Source organism: Gavialis gangeticus, unplaced genomic scaffold, assembly GCF_001723915.1.
Source record: "Gavialis gangeticus isolate Ggan-Ray unplaced genomic scaffold, GavGan_comp1, whole genome shotgun sequence".
Taxonomy (NCBI): domain Eukaryota; kingdom Metazoa; phylum Chordata; order Crocodylia; family Gavialidae; genus Gavialis; species Gavialis gangeticus.
Window position 1 is genome coordinate 8,674,977 of NW_017729031.1, and position 12,299 is coordinate 8,687,275.

The 12,299-nt window shown below is 43.2% G+C and overlaps 1 protein-coding gene across 1 annotated transcript in view; it reads right to left on the reverse strand.

Annotated features, from left to right (window-relative positions):
• Positions 1-12,299, reverse strand: part of LYPD6 (LY6/PLAUR domain containing 6) — a 65,840-nt gene that overhangs the window by 1,772 nt on the left and 51,769 nt on the right. Inside the window, exon 4 of the mRNA XM_019522437.1 lies at positions 2,034-2,164. Coding sequence (XP_019377982.1) covers positions 2,034-2,164 — 131 coding nt within the window. The remainder of the gene's footprint in view (positions 1-2,033; positions 2,165-12,299) is intronic.

The window sequence follows — 12,299 nt, forward strand, 5'->3', positions numbered from 1 at the left end:
TCATCTACCCCTTCCCTGCCCCTCCCTCCCGCCCCCCCACCCAAGTCCTTTTGTCAAATCAACCTATACAGAACATGAATTCTAAGGAACTGTCTACACTTCTTCAGTGTCTGGCCAATTGTGTCCCAATCTCAGTTGAGATGTCTAGGAACAACAGTAATGTAAATACTGAAGACAGTATAGTTTCAGTCACTGCCTTGTTCTGGAGAGTGCTGGAGACATGATTTGTCTAGGGTAATTATGAAGTCAAAGTTGATAAAGTGTCAAGAATACTACAAGATTAATAGAGAGTGCCACATCTCACACACTTATGAGAAATTTCTAGAACAGATGGGTGTCCTAGGCTGTGGTCTGGAAGAGCCAAAACTTTCATTTTTAAACAAGTATCTTTGGCTGTATGTTACACAGGGCCACCTGGAACTACCTAGGAACTTGGACCTGAGTCCTGGGGCAGAACAGGAGTTACACAGCAGAAACCACATGCAGCAAACATATGGGGCAGTCAACAGTTCAATCCCTGCAACAGCCGATATAGCTGGCCAGGCACTATGCAGAGGTAAGATGAACCCTTTTCAAGGTCATAGGAAGTTAGTTCTCCCCTTAAAGGGACCCAGGTAAAATAGAATGCCTCATAAAATTATGGGTCTCATAAAATTGCTTCTCTGAACTACTGGAAAAATGCCAATGTAATTAAGAGTTGTGAAACATCTCATCCAATCAAGATTAACATTCCCATATTTTCCCATTCTTCAATATTTCAGGGAGAAAGAAAAGGTTTCCTGGTTACCAATTAACAGGGTCACTAGCCTGATTCCTGCAGAGGTTATACTGAGAGAGACTAATGAAAGAAAGGGGCTGAGGCTAATCAATGGATTGAGAAGTAGTCATTGGTTTAGAGCTGAATCACCGCTTCTTTTGTCGTCAAATACTATGGTGTGGCAGTGTCCAGATGAGTGCAGCCGTGTGATGTGTGGCGCTGCAGACACATCTGTAGTGCCACATACCGCATGTTGAGTTGCTCTCCACACTGCAAGGGAGCAACACAGAGGGGTTTTTTTTATCTCATGGATATTCAGGGGTCAGAAAAGCCCACAGGAAAAAAACGTAGAGCACTGCATGCACTACCCAAAGCTGGAGCCTGGCCAGCTGGAGCCATACACTCTGCTGCCAGCCAGGCTCCAAGGCAGGATCGCTGCAGCCCCAAGAGGCCCCCAGAGCCTAGGCAAGGGTTAATTGAGTCTGCTCTGATGTATTCTAATTAGCATGTGTTGGAGCACATGTATAGGCACCCTATGAGATTGGGGTGGAAAAAACACGTCACAAGACAATGTTATTATTCACTAAAAAGAACTGGATGAGAAAAATAATAGTGTAACTAAGTAAAACTGTTTTCAAGTAGAGTAGAACAGTTTTCTTCCCTGAGGCATTAGCTGGGTCTTTAACATACCATCAAAAATGTCTAGCCATCTCTCTTGCTTTCATCTTGAAGATCTGTCATTTTAATTCCTCAGGGAAGATGGAGGGAGCATGTTACCTTTTTCCTTTCATATTCTATTGCCTCTTTCATTCTTTGTTTATACACTTTGTAACTCTAACACTACTCCAGCTATTCTCTAGCCTTTGCTCAGCCAAAAACATTTCCTTTGCTTTTTTGCAGAAGAAAGTCTGAGTAAGGACATCAGGATTTCCTCTTATTCGTGAGTGCGCTTTTGTACATTTCTTCTTCTTGACTTACAGAAGTTATATGTTCTCATTTAAGATGGGCCAAATTCTTGTACCAGAAAAATCAGTGGTGCAGCTCCCAGTTCGTAATGAGCAGGGTTTGGCCCTAATCCCCTTTCTCTCCTGGTTAACGGGATAGTTCCTTCATTCTGTGAAATATAACCACTTACATAAAACATAGGAGCTGATCAAAAGCAGAGATATTACAATGTTGGTAATACTCTTTCACCTGCTGTGCAAGTCAGATTTCGTGCTAAAAGCTAAGGAGTTCTGTGTAGCTTATACCAAAAATGATCATTTTTGTTGCTAACCTTCTGTCCTTCGTATTTTAAATCTACACAGCCTGTAGACAAACAGTCTTCTAATGGCACACATCGCTTGGTGACAGATATGCTCTTTCCACTGTCTTCCAGCTTGTGTTGTGTGAAGCAGTATCTTGTACCTAGAGAAAAAGAGAGAGGGAACTGTTGTTGTTGCTGCTATTTTGGACAAAATCAAACTTAATGGAGCTGCTATGATCACATCCTGTAAATAGGAAAGCAGATCACTGGCATCAAGGGCCACAGAAAAGACAAAAATGGACGGTTGAGCCAAACTCCCACCCTACGTCAATCAGTCAAATCGAGTTCTGTAAGATTTTATACAGAAGCTCAGACCCCAAACATCTCTAAAAGTTTGATGCAGATGCATGTATGGATCTACATATCATGGCTGAACGAAACAGACACCTTGACTATACACAGTTGTATTATGGAAAAGAATAACAAATACAGGTCTAAAGGCCAGTCCTGTCTTTACTTTGATACCATTAGCTCATTCACCGTCTCAAGTACGTGCAATGCATGTTTGTATCTGGAGCTGAACTTTCATTCCCACTCATTTTAAGTGGATAGGAAGATTCTCTAACTTCATGCTTTTCTTCTGCAGGATAATTAAGAACATTGCAAATAAGAATCATCTATCTCCCAGCCCACACTCCAGTGGACCAAGTAGCTGCTCAGAATTTACTATATCCTAATCCTGGCCCTGCCACTGGCTTCCAGTGGGGCTCTGCATAAGTCTCTTCATCTCTGTACCTCATGTTCTTTACTTCTAAAATGGTGATAAAAGCACCTGTCTGCTTTGCAAGGCAGTTGGGAGGATAAACCAGTTCAGTATTCAGGCTTCTGAAAACTGAGCAACTTTCTGGTAAACAAAGTTAATCATATCCTCCATCATCTCCACCGTGTATCACTGGAAACTTACACATCTTCAATTATACATTTTCTGCACTTCACCACCCTCCGGCTAATCCTTTAAACCCACCTCTGCAGTAAAACATGCTCCCCTCCTTTTTGAAAATGCTAGATTAGTCATGGTTGGAAAATGCTCTGAGGATGTAAATCATTGTATGAGTGATTTACATTATATAAGTCAGGCAGACACACACGCACACACACAATTATATACATATATACACACACATACATACATGACCATTATTACAGTATGTAAGAGAGATATAATTATTATATATCACTCGTATAATGATTTACATCCTCAGAAATTGTCTTCATGTTTAAAGGAATTTTTACTTCTTTATTTAACCTTTAAAGGAAACTGACAAAACAATATTCCAACATCCTAACATGAAAGCAGTAGGATATAAAGCAAAGGCAACACTGCATTCTATGTTTCTTCTCAGTTGTGTTTCTTTCTTGTTTGATATTAATGAACGATTCACATGCTGTCACAGTAAAGCCTGTAATTCATTTAAGTGGATGTTCTTGTGCAACTGTTTTCTTAAAACTAGAGTCGTGCCTTGAATACTTTATACTCTTTATGAATTCAATAACTAGAAAAAGGAAGACTACTGGACTTGCATGTTATTTACTGAGCAACTAAAGCACTAGGTTTGTCACGATTCTGGCCTGTTCTAAAGCTGAGTGGCAATATCCATGACAGATAGACTTCAACACCTCTGGTCTCTGATGAGCCAAAAAGGCAAAAAATGCAGCCATAACAATACAAAGCTTTTAATACCTTTTCCAGATCCTATCTTCCTAAAAAGTCAAGGCCCAATTTGATCTGATGCTGAGCACTTCTGAATTGCATATGCTGGCAGTAGGATATGTATGCATTCAGTATGTCATGGGATTGGACCTCAAAGGTAGCTCATTTCCAATACAAACACAGAACAAGGCCTCTGAATGTTAAGCCTAAACTGTACTTAATGCATAAATTTTGTACTGCCTCTCAGAACAGAGGAGAAGGTCACCATTAACAAGCACCACCTGAAACCAATGAATGATGACATGCTTCTAACATATCCCACAATACAATCTACCCAAAGGCTCTTAAAATGGTGACTTCGTTCTGGTTTCCAGGCTTACTTGCAGTTCAATAAGAGAAGTATTTTTCAATCTGCAGACAATATACATTGAGATGTGTGACTGTTTCTGTTACGTGAGCCCTACCATTCCTCTCCTATTGGTTAGTGATGAGATCTTTCTGGTTTGTTAAAAATGCAATGCCAGGATGGAATTTTCTTATCTTGGCAATACCCCTTAATATAAGCAATCTACTAAAGGTTCAGATAACCAAGGAAGGTGATACCATACCTTTACTCTTCTAACCTCCACAGATAAGATTACCAACCTATGGAATGAGTAAATAACTTTAGGTCTTCATAATTATACTCTGGACATCATATTTGAAGGCTAAACTAAACTTTGAGGCCTGTTAACCATAACATGAATTACTTTCTTTTGATTTTTTTTTAAATATATTGCTCTACTTTCAAATTTACTAGCTTAGAAAAGTTGAAGATAAAAAACAAGCACATACAGACACTGGTTTTGCATTTGGTAAAAATAAACACATGGCAACTGACTTTCTATAATATGAACTGATTGAGTAACAGGCCAGATTCTGAGGTCTCATCACCAACACAAATTAAGAATAACTACTAACTCCCTTGTGTGGAGTTTCTTCTCTTGTTCAGTGTAATGCTATTGACTCTAGGGGTATGTACATTCAGGAAGGTTAACTCCATCCAACTTCCCCCTAAAAATGGCCACCTGATCTAAGGCAAGTCAGGCTGGGGGGCTCGTGGGTGGATGGGAGGACAAGCAGGGTCCATAGGGGAGATTGGAGGGATCAGGGGTGCAAGTAGATTCTGTGGGAGGGATTGAGGAGGCTAGCAGGGTCTGTGCAGGGAGCAGGGGGTGGCAGGGGGCTCAGAGGGATCAGGAGGGCAAGCAGGGTCTACAGGGAGGTTGGTGGGCTCCAGGAAGGTTTGGTGGGATGAGGGGACTCTCACAATCTGCAGGGGGAGTTTAGCAGTGTGGGGGGCTCTCTCCCCCACCCCTTCAGACCAGGGGCTATTTTTAGCCCCTCAATTCCCCCTCCCCCCAATCATCAGATGAACTACACTCCCCAGACAAACCAACCCCTCATCCTTCCCACCCCTCCTACCACCCCAACTTACTTCCTTGGCTTCCAGGACCAGCGAACAGCAGTAAAACCAGTACTGGAAGCAGTTTGTGGGATGGGGGTTTGGCAAGCTCAGGGGGGTTGGCTGCTCCGTAGCGGGGTTGTCTATCTGGGGGCTAAAAATAGCCTGGTGCCAGGGGGGTGGGTAGGGAAAGTGCAGCCCTGGGGCTGGGGCCAGAGGCTGGGCTTTCCTAGCCCTGGGGCTGTACTGGGAAGTTCAGGTAGATCATTCTCACCAGACCTGATCAAAGTCAGGCTGCCTCTGAGGTCGGGTTAACTTGTATTGGGTCAGCCCTTTTTAGATCAAGCTCTGTCCTGAACTTCTGCACAGTTCACACTTTGATCCAGCTAACTTGGGATCTAAGTGTACGATCTACACCTGGGTGAACTAAGTTGGAGCAGGTGGCCATTTTTAATATAATCTAACCTCCCCCTAACACCTGTATGTACCCTAGGAGACTCAGTCTTGACCTACAACCGTAAAAAATAAATAACTTTGATATCTGTTTTAAACCAGCATTAAAAGTAATAGTGGCATTTATCCTAATCTTTCTCCATTAAGCCCAGGTACACACCAGCTCTGGTTTTATCCATCTATGAGCTGTGAATTGCATCATTTCTTGACAGTACTTTGTTCCCATTCAAAAATCCCTGGTCAGACTACTCACACTGGTCACTTCTGCAAGCCACAGCTTGCAAATATTCTGACTTCCAAAGGCAAGAGCAATTATAAAACTTGGCCCTTTAAAATTATACTTGTTCTGCAGAAAGGGAGAACAAGCTTTTTCCTTTGAGAACACAGTGTTAGTCAGTGGAAGTTCACTGCATGACAGGAAGAATGTTAAAGAGCCAGAGCTGTAAGTGAAAAGTGTTTCTTGCATTGCTGCCCAACACTGCTTTAACACCCTGCTATCTAGGTTAAGCTATTATTCTGCATTCATTTGAAAGAATGAATTGTGGGAAGGAAACACAAGGACTTGGTCTCAGTCTCTGAGGTAAAGTAAAAGTAGAGCATGCGGTGAACCTGATCTTTGATTAAGACTGAAGTTTAGCTACAACGAACATCATTCCCAATGTATCATGATAGCTTTAGGACTAACTGCGAGCAAAATGTTATCAGATAATTCTAGTCTCGGGAGATTTTGGATGCTTTATTTTGAAGTTAAAAATGGATTAGAATTTCTACCCTGCTTAACTGCTTTCTCCAAAATCCCATATTTTGTAAATATACATTGATCCTGCTTTGGGAGAATGCAAGACATGTCTACTATCTTTACAAGAAGATAAGAAAACTTTAATTCAAGCATCAGGAGTTCACAAACTGCTCAAAAGCAGGTCTCTAAAAGACTAGCTCATCATTTAAAGAGAATATTGGAAAGAGTTTCTTACTGTTTTCTCAACAACAAAAAAAGGAATGATTAGTTACTGCCCCAAGGTTAAATAAGATTTTATGAAGTCAGGATACATTTTTACTAAAAGCAAGCCTTGGAGTTACCCATTTTGTCTTCTAGAATACAACCTGATTCTTCACCATTCTTGATTATCAAATATTTAAAAAATATGAATTGTTATTATTGCCAAAACAGGGTGGAATTATTTCTGTGACACCAGGTATTTTCATTGGTCTCTATATGTTATTCTGATTTCAGCGCTTAAGGAAACAAATATATACACAAGGATTTCCTGCACCTCCCTTGTCTGGGCTACACAAGGAACAGGATGGCTGGTCTCCATTATTGGGACTGCTGTCTTTTGGTTTCTGAGATAAACAGAAAGCATGGTATTTGCAGGGCATTTGAAGCAGGCCTGTCACTGCAGTCTGTAGATTTACAGTTCAGATATATCCTGGATGTCAAGCTAAACAACATCATTAAATACATTTATGTGTATACTGTAAATATTAGGCTAAGTGAAAGCTACTTCCCAGAAAACATCGCCTGCTTGTAGTAAGCGTTCTGTATTTATTTTGAACAGTTTCAGGAGTTATTCTGAGAAGACTAGATGTGAATTCTTTGTAAAGGGCTCAGACAAACAGATGTTGCCAAGAGGCTGTTGTTATGAGGCACCTGGGGGTTTGGGAGGATTCCCAACCTGCCTCCTGCCTGCCCTTGCTCTTGGTGTTCAGGCTGCTGGGGATGGGTGCTCTAAGAGGCAGTTGCCTGCAACCAACCTCCTGGAGACTGGGTGTGACAAAGAAAGAACGTCTTGAACTCAAGTTTGGTGCTGAAAGCTCAGATAGGTTTATTGTCTTTCAGGACAGTATGCTAGCAGGTCTGTATCATCATTGGCAGCTATCAGTCTCAGGAGACCATGGAGATTGTGCCTTTGGTGGGTTACTGAGTAACACCACAGCTTCTTGAGTGGCTGAGGAGTCCATAGCGCAACAAGCAGACCCTTCAGCAAGCTGCACATACAAACTTGGTTGAGCTTGTGCCGGCATGACGAATACCATCTTGTCTTGCCTGCCTCTGATGCCTCCTCTCTCTCATCATTGACCCTCTCCATCTCAAAGTGACGTAGGCCCGGCTTCACGGCAGCTTTCCACTCACAGCAGTCCAAAGCAATTGATTCCCAGCATTGGCCATCAATGCACAGTTCACGAAGGTTTTTCTTGCAGACATCAATAAAACAGTCCATATAGCAATCATCGAAACTGCCCAGACAACAGTAAGTGATGCATTATATGCACAGATGTCCTGTAGGTCACTACAAATGGACAAGTCTTACAACCCTTGTATTTACGGACAAGTTTTGCAACCCCCAGTCTGTCCCAACTCTTATCTTGCTCTTTGTCAAGATGTCTCTCTCTACTTGCTCTTGGCCAAGTCCAGACATCTGCAACTCATTCCTTGCCAAGTGCAGCTCCCCCTCTCCAAGTTCAGGCATCTAAAACTCACTCTTTGCTGAGTTTGGGCTTTTTTAGCTCACTCCCTTATTGAATTTGAGTATCTTCAGCTTTCCCCTGCTAAGTACAGTTCGCTTCTTGTTATCTCTACTTTTCTAGCAAATTCCAACCTTTAACTCCTCAACTTGTTCAGCTACAATTACTTTGAATTAGCATTTTCACTCACTGAGCCTTTTATCAGGTCATCCAGCAGTCAGTGAAGCCTGTTTCTTCCAAGGTCCTTGGCAGTGTCTTAACTTAACTATAGCTTAGCATAAATGAAACTCCTGCAGAGACTTGTACTAATTTTAGAGAAAGACACTTATCCAGTAGCAAAAGGAAGAATAGCAATGCAATCTGCTGTGACAGGGCTATAATAATTTCTACCCTTTTCCTTCCCCTGTAATCATAAGAAATCATACTTGGTTCATGGAGTTGCATAGTTTTGATGAACTGGCCAGGACAATACCCTTTCCTCCCCCAATACCCTTTGAGAGAGAGCCACCATAAACTTCTGTTGGGACACAGAAGGAGCATACCATCCCTTTGTGTCTCTTCATTGCCTGTCTGATGCTCCCTGTTTTAGACAAGCTACATATGGCTCCCTGACCCTACTAAGGCTTGGAATACTTCCCTAAACACATGACAAAACAAGTGAGACAGTAACAAAGAGAAAGAGAAATGGAGCGTGAAGGAGACATGATATAAAAAAAATGTCAGAGTGGGAGAGAAATGAAAGATGAAAGCAGAAACAATTAATTAAGGAAATTAGGAGATATACTCAGAGCAAGGAGAGAAAATGAATGAAGAGAAATGAACAAAGAATAGACCCGAGTTCCTTTACTTTGAGATAAGGTTGAGTTAGCTGTGGGCTTGGAGTTTTTAAGGGGTGTCTTGCCATTGACTTCATTAGGAGCAGGATCAAACACAATAGGCCTTCATCATTTATCATGTTATACTCCCTAGCCCAGGAAGAAGTCCTCCTTGGACAGGGTTAATATCTTTTTCTTCTTCTGGGCTACAGTCAATGGTTTATCAAGAGACTGTTTTCTTTTTATCAAGATGAATTATGTCAATAATTAAAATGTTATTATTTTAATTGAAAAGTTCCTATTGTGTAAATACACACAAAAGGGATATGAGTTCAGCTAGGAACAGGCATTCAATTCCAGCACTGCAAAGTTCAGAGTGTTCGCAGCACTGGAAAACATGCTGAGAAAAGACATAAACAAGCTGCTGTCCTCTATCTGGAAAGGTGAGCTCTGCATCCAAGGACAACAGAGGCTACTCCTTTGATTACCGCCCCCCTTCCCCCACCCACCACGAGCCAGACAAGCTATCTCTAGCTGATACCATGTGGGCATCGGCTGGAGATAACTGCATTGCCTCTGCCTCCTGCCGCTTGCACAGACCAGGGCCACTGCCATCTATGAAGGGGATTAGGCAACAAAAACAGTGCAGCCAAATCCATCCTAGTCTGAGTCCAGCTGTGGGAGAATCCCCCCACTCCACCCTACACACATCTCTGGAGTTGTGCATGGGGTGAAAGGCAGTAACAGCTCAAGCCATCCCAGTCTGGGACATATCCAGCTAAGGAACACCCCTGCCCCTTGCCCTGTGGTCATCCAGAGCTCTACACAGGGCAAGAGGCAGATGTACTTGCAGCTGGAACCATCCTAGACCCGCAGGATAGCTCTAGCTATGGGAGAATGTCCCCATCCCATCCCTCCAATCAAGTGATGGGGGTATTCCCCTGCAGATGATGACTGGAGCCACAGGGGAGTATCTCCCCCAGCCATTGCAGAGATCCAGGGTGACCCATGTTTTGAGGGGGAGGCACTGGCACTACTGTCCAGCAGCAGCAGGGTCCGTCCATCCCCCTCCCCCACCCCCAAGCTCTCTTACAGCTTGTCCTATTAGGAAGCCGGTGCTCTCCTTCCCTCCCCCTTGAAAGAAGGAAAGGAGAACAGAGAACTGTGGGATATTGGGTGTATATCCCAGTTTCAAGTACACATCTATTCAAGCTGGTGCAAGAAAAGGGACCAGTCAGCTAGGTGCCTTTTTCTCTGGAAAAGCCAGTTCTCTTCCACATAAAGGCATATTTCCTGACACACATGTAGTGCTTGTCCATAGTCCTACTCTTCCCCTTCCCAACAATTCAAGGAAAAATACAGAAATTTCTCCTCACAACATCCTTGTTGTTTGCATGTATCAAAATATACAAATCTCATTTGCAAATTAATCAGATTCTTTACTCTTCCCAAACCGGGTTCCTTGTATTTCATGCCTCCAGTTGAAAACTAGATGCTGGGTCTTCCCTTCTTCTGTTTCAAAGAGGAATCAAAATCTATCCTTGTTATCCACCATTTCACATCTATAGATACATATATCAGTGCAAATTCAGACTTTGCATTGATAGATGCATTGTAAGAACCAAGCTTTTTGTGTGTACAAGGGAATACTTCAGTATGTTCCCTGGTATCCTTTTCCCACATGTTCTGTGCACTGTAAAGCTCACCATGTCAGCATTATCTTGGGTGGTATGAACTGCTAAAAAGCAAAGCACTGAGGGTGCAGACAGAAGTGCAGCTCCCCGCTGTAACTGCGAATGCTTTGTAGGAAGTGTTCTGAGTTGCAACAATCCCCCAGAACAGACAGCAGTTCACTGTTGGGGATGGGGGGGAAGGAATCTAGCTGCTGGCTGCAGCCTACAGCTGGTTTCCCCTAGCAATGGCCTCTCCTCTCTTCCAGCCTGTTCCTGTTGCAGAAGGGGGTAGAAGAACAGGGTGAGGAGGAAGAAAGCTGAGTTCAAAGGGTTCCCCAGCCAGCACTGGAGGGTGAGGTGGGTGAATTAGAGCCCCCTCACCTCGGCAGGACTCCAATACATCCACCCCACCCTCCAGCAGCGACTGAAAAAACTCCAGACTGAACTCCCTTTGCTCCCTTTCCTCCCTCCCATTCTAAAAACAGCAACAAGCTGGGAAGCAGCGCAGACAGAAGTTACAGAAGACTCTGTGTTTTGAAATGTCTTCATCTGACCCCCTCATGCAATGAGGGTTCACATTTTTGCCCAATCAGACATTTTTGAAGTGGTCTGCAGCTGTGCATTTGTGTTTGGTCATGGCTACAGACTCCTTTCTGTGGCCAGATTGGGCAAAAAATGTCACTTCTGTTTGTGCCCTGCAATGCACAATTGAATGAAAATGAGTGACCAATGGGATTGTTCTGATGTCACTGGTGCCCTGGTGTCTTTGAAAAATGCCAAGAGCAGCATGATCCACAAAGGAAATTAGATGCCCAAGTCCAAAATTTAGATTTACAAAACTGGCACCTAACCTGTATGATTAAGACCTATGTCTTTGAAATTAACATTCCTTGGGAACCTAAAATGTCTACCTCTGGATGTGCCTAGGACAGCCTCAGCACTGGTATAACTATAAGTGCAATAGCCCTGAGCACAGATTTAGAGAAAGCACCAGAATGGCAGCCCCCAAGGAGCCTGTGCCTTTAGGTCTTCTGCAGCCAGCTTACAGGGAACCCATCCTACCCGCAACCCCAAGCCCAAACCACAGCAGCAGCAGCAGTCCCCAGAGTGTGGCGAGCCCATACCATGGTAGGTAAGACTCTCCATACCCCACCACCCCACTCTCCAATGCTCAGCACTGTTCTCCCCATTTCATCAAAATAGTTAGCTACACATCTGTGCCTCAGTTTTGACAGTGCAGAGCAGATCAGTGTCCATCTCAAACCTAAGCCCCACCAGGATTCCTCCATCTATATCATCTGCAGGGCTTAATTCACTAGGCATTGTCAATGCATTTCAAATGGATCTGGCTCTGCATAAAATAGCTACTGGAGGAGATGACAGGGTAGCACCACTCTCCTACCTAACAGCTCAGTGGGTTCAGCTCTCACCTCAGCGTCTAGATCTGGAAAGAATCTGAACCCACATCTCCCAAGAGAGTGTCTTAAATGGAGCCAGAACAGCAGCCAATGACTCTATGATGTCAAATTCATACAGTCCCAGAAGCAAGGACCTGAACCCTGTACTTCTCTGTTTTGTCTCAACTATTAGGCCAGTGGTTCTCATGCTTTTTAGACTCAAGGCACCCCTGGGAAAATGCCAACTCTTAGGGGTTTTTTTACTATAGACAAATAGAGCAAGTCTTCTGTTGCAATCAACTCAGGAAGAGCACAACAGGTCAGAATGCTTTTAATG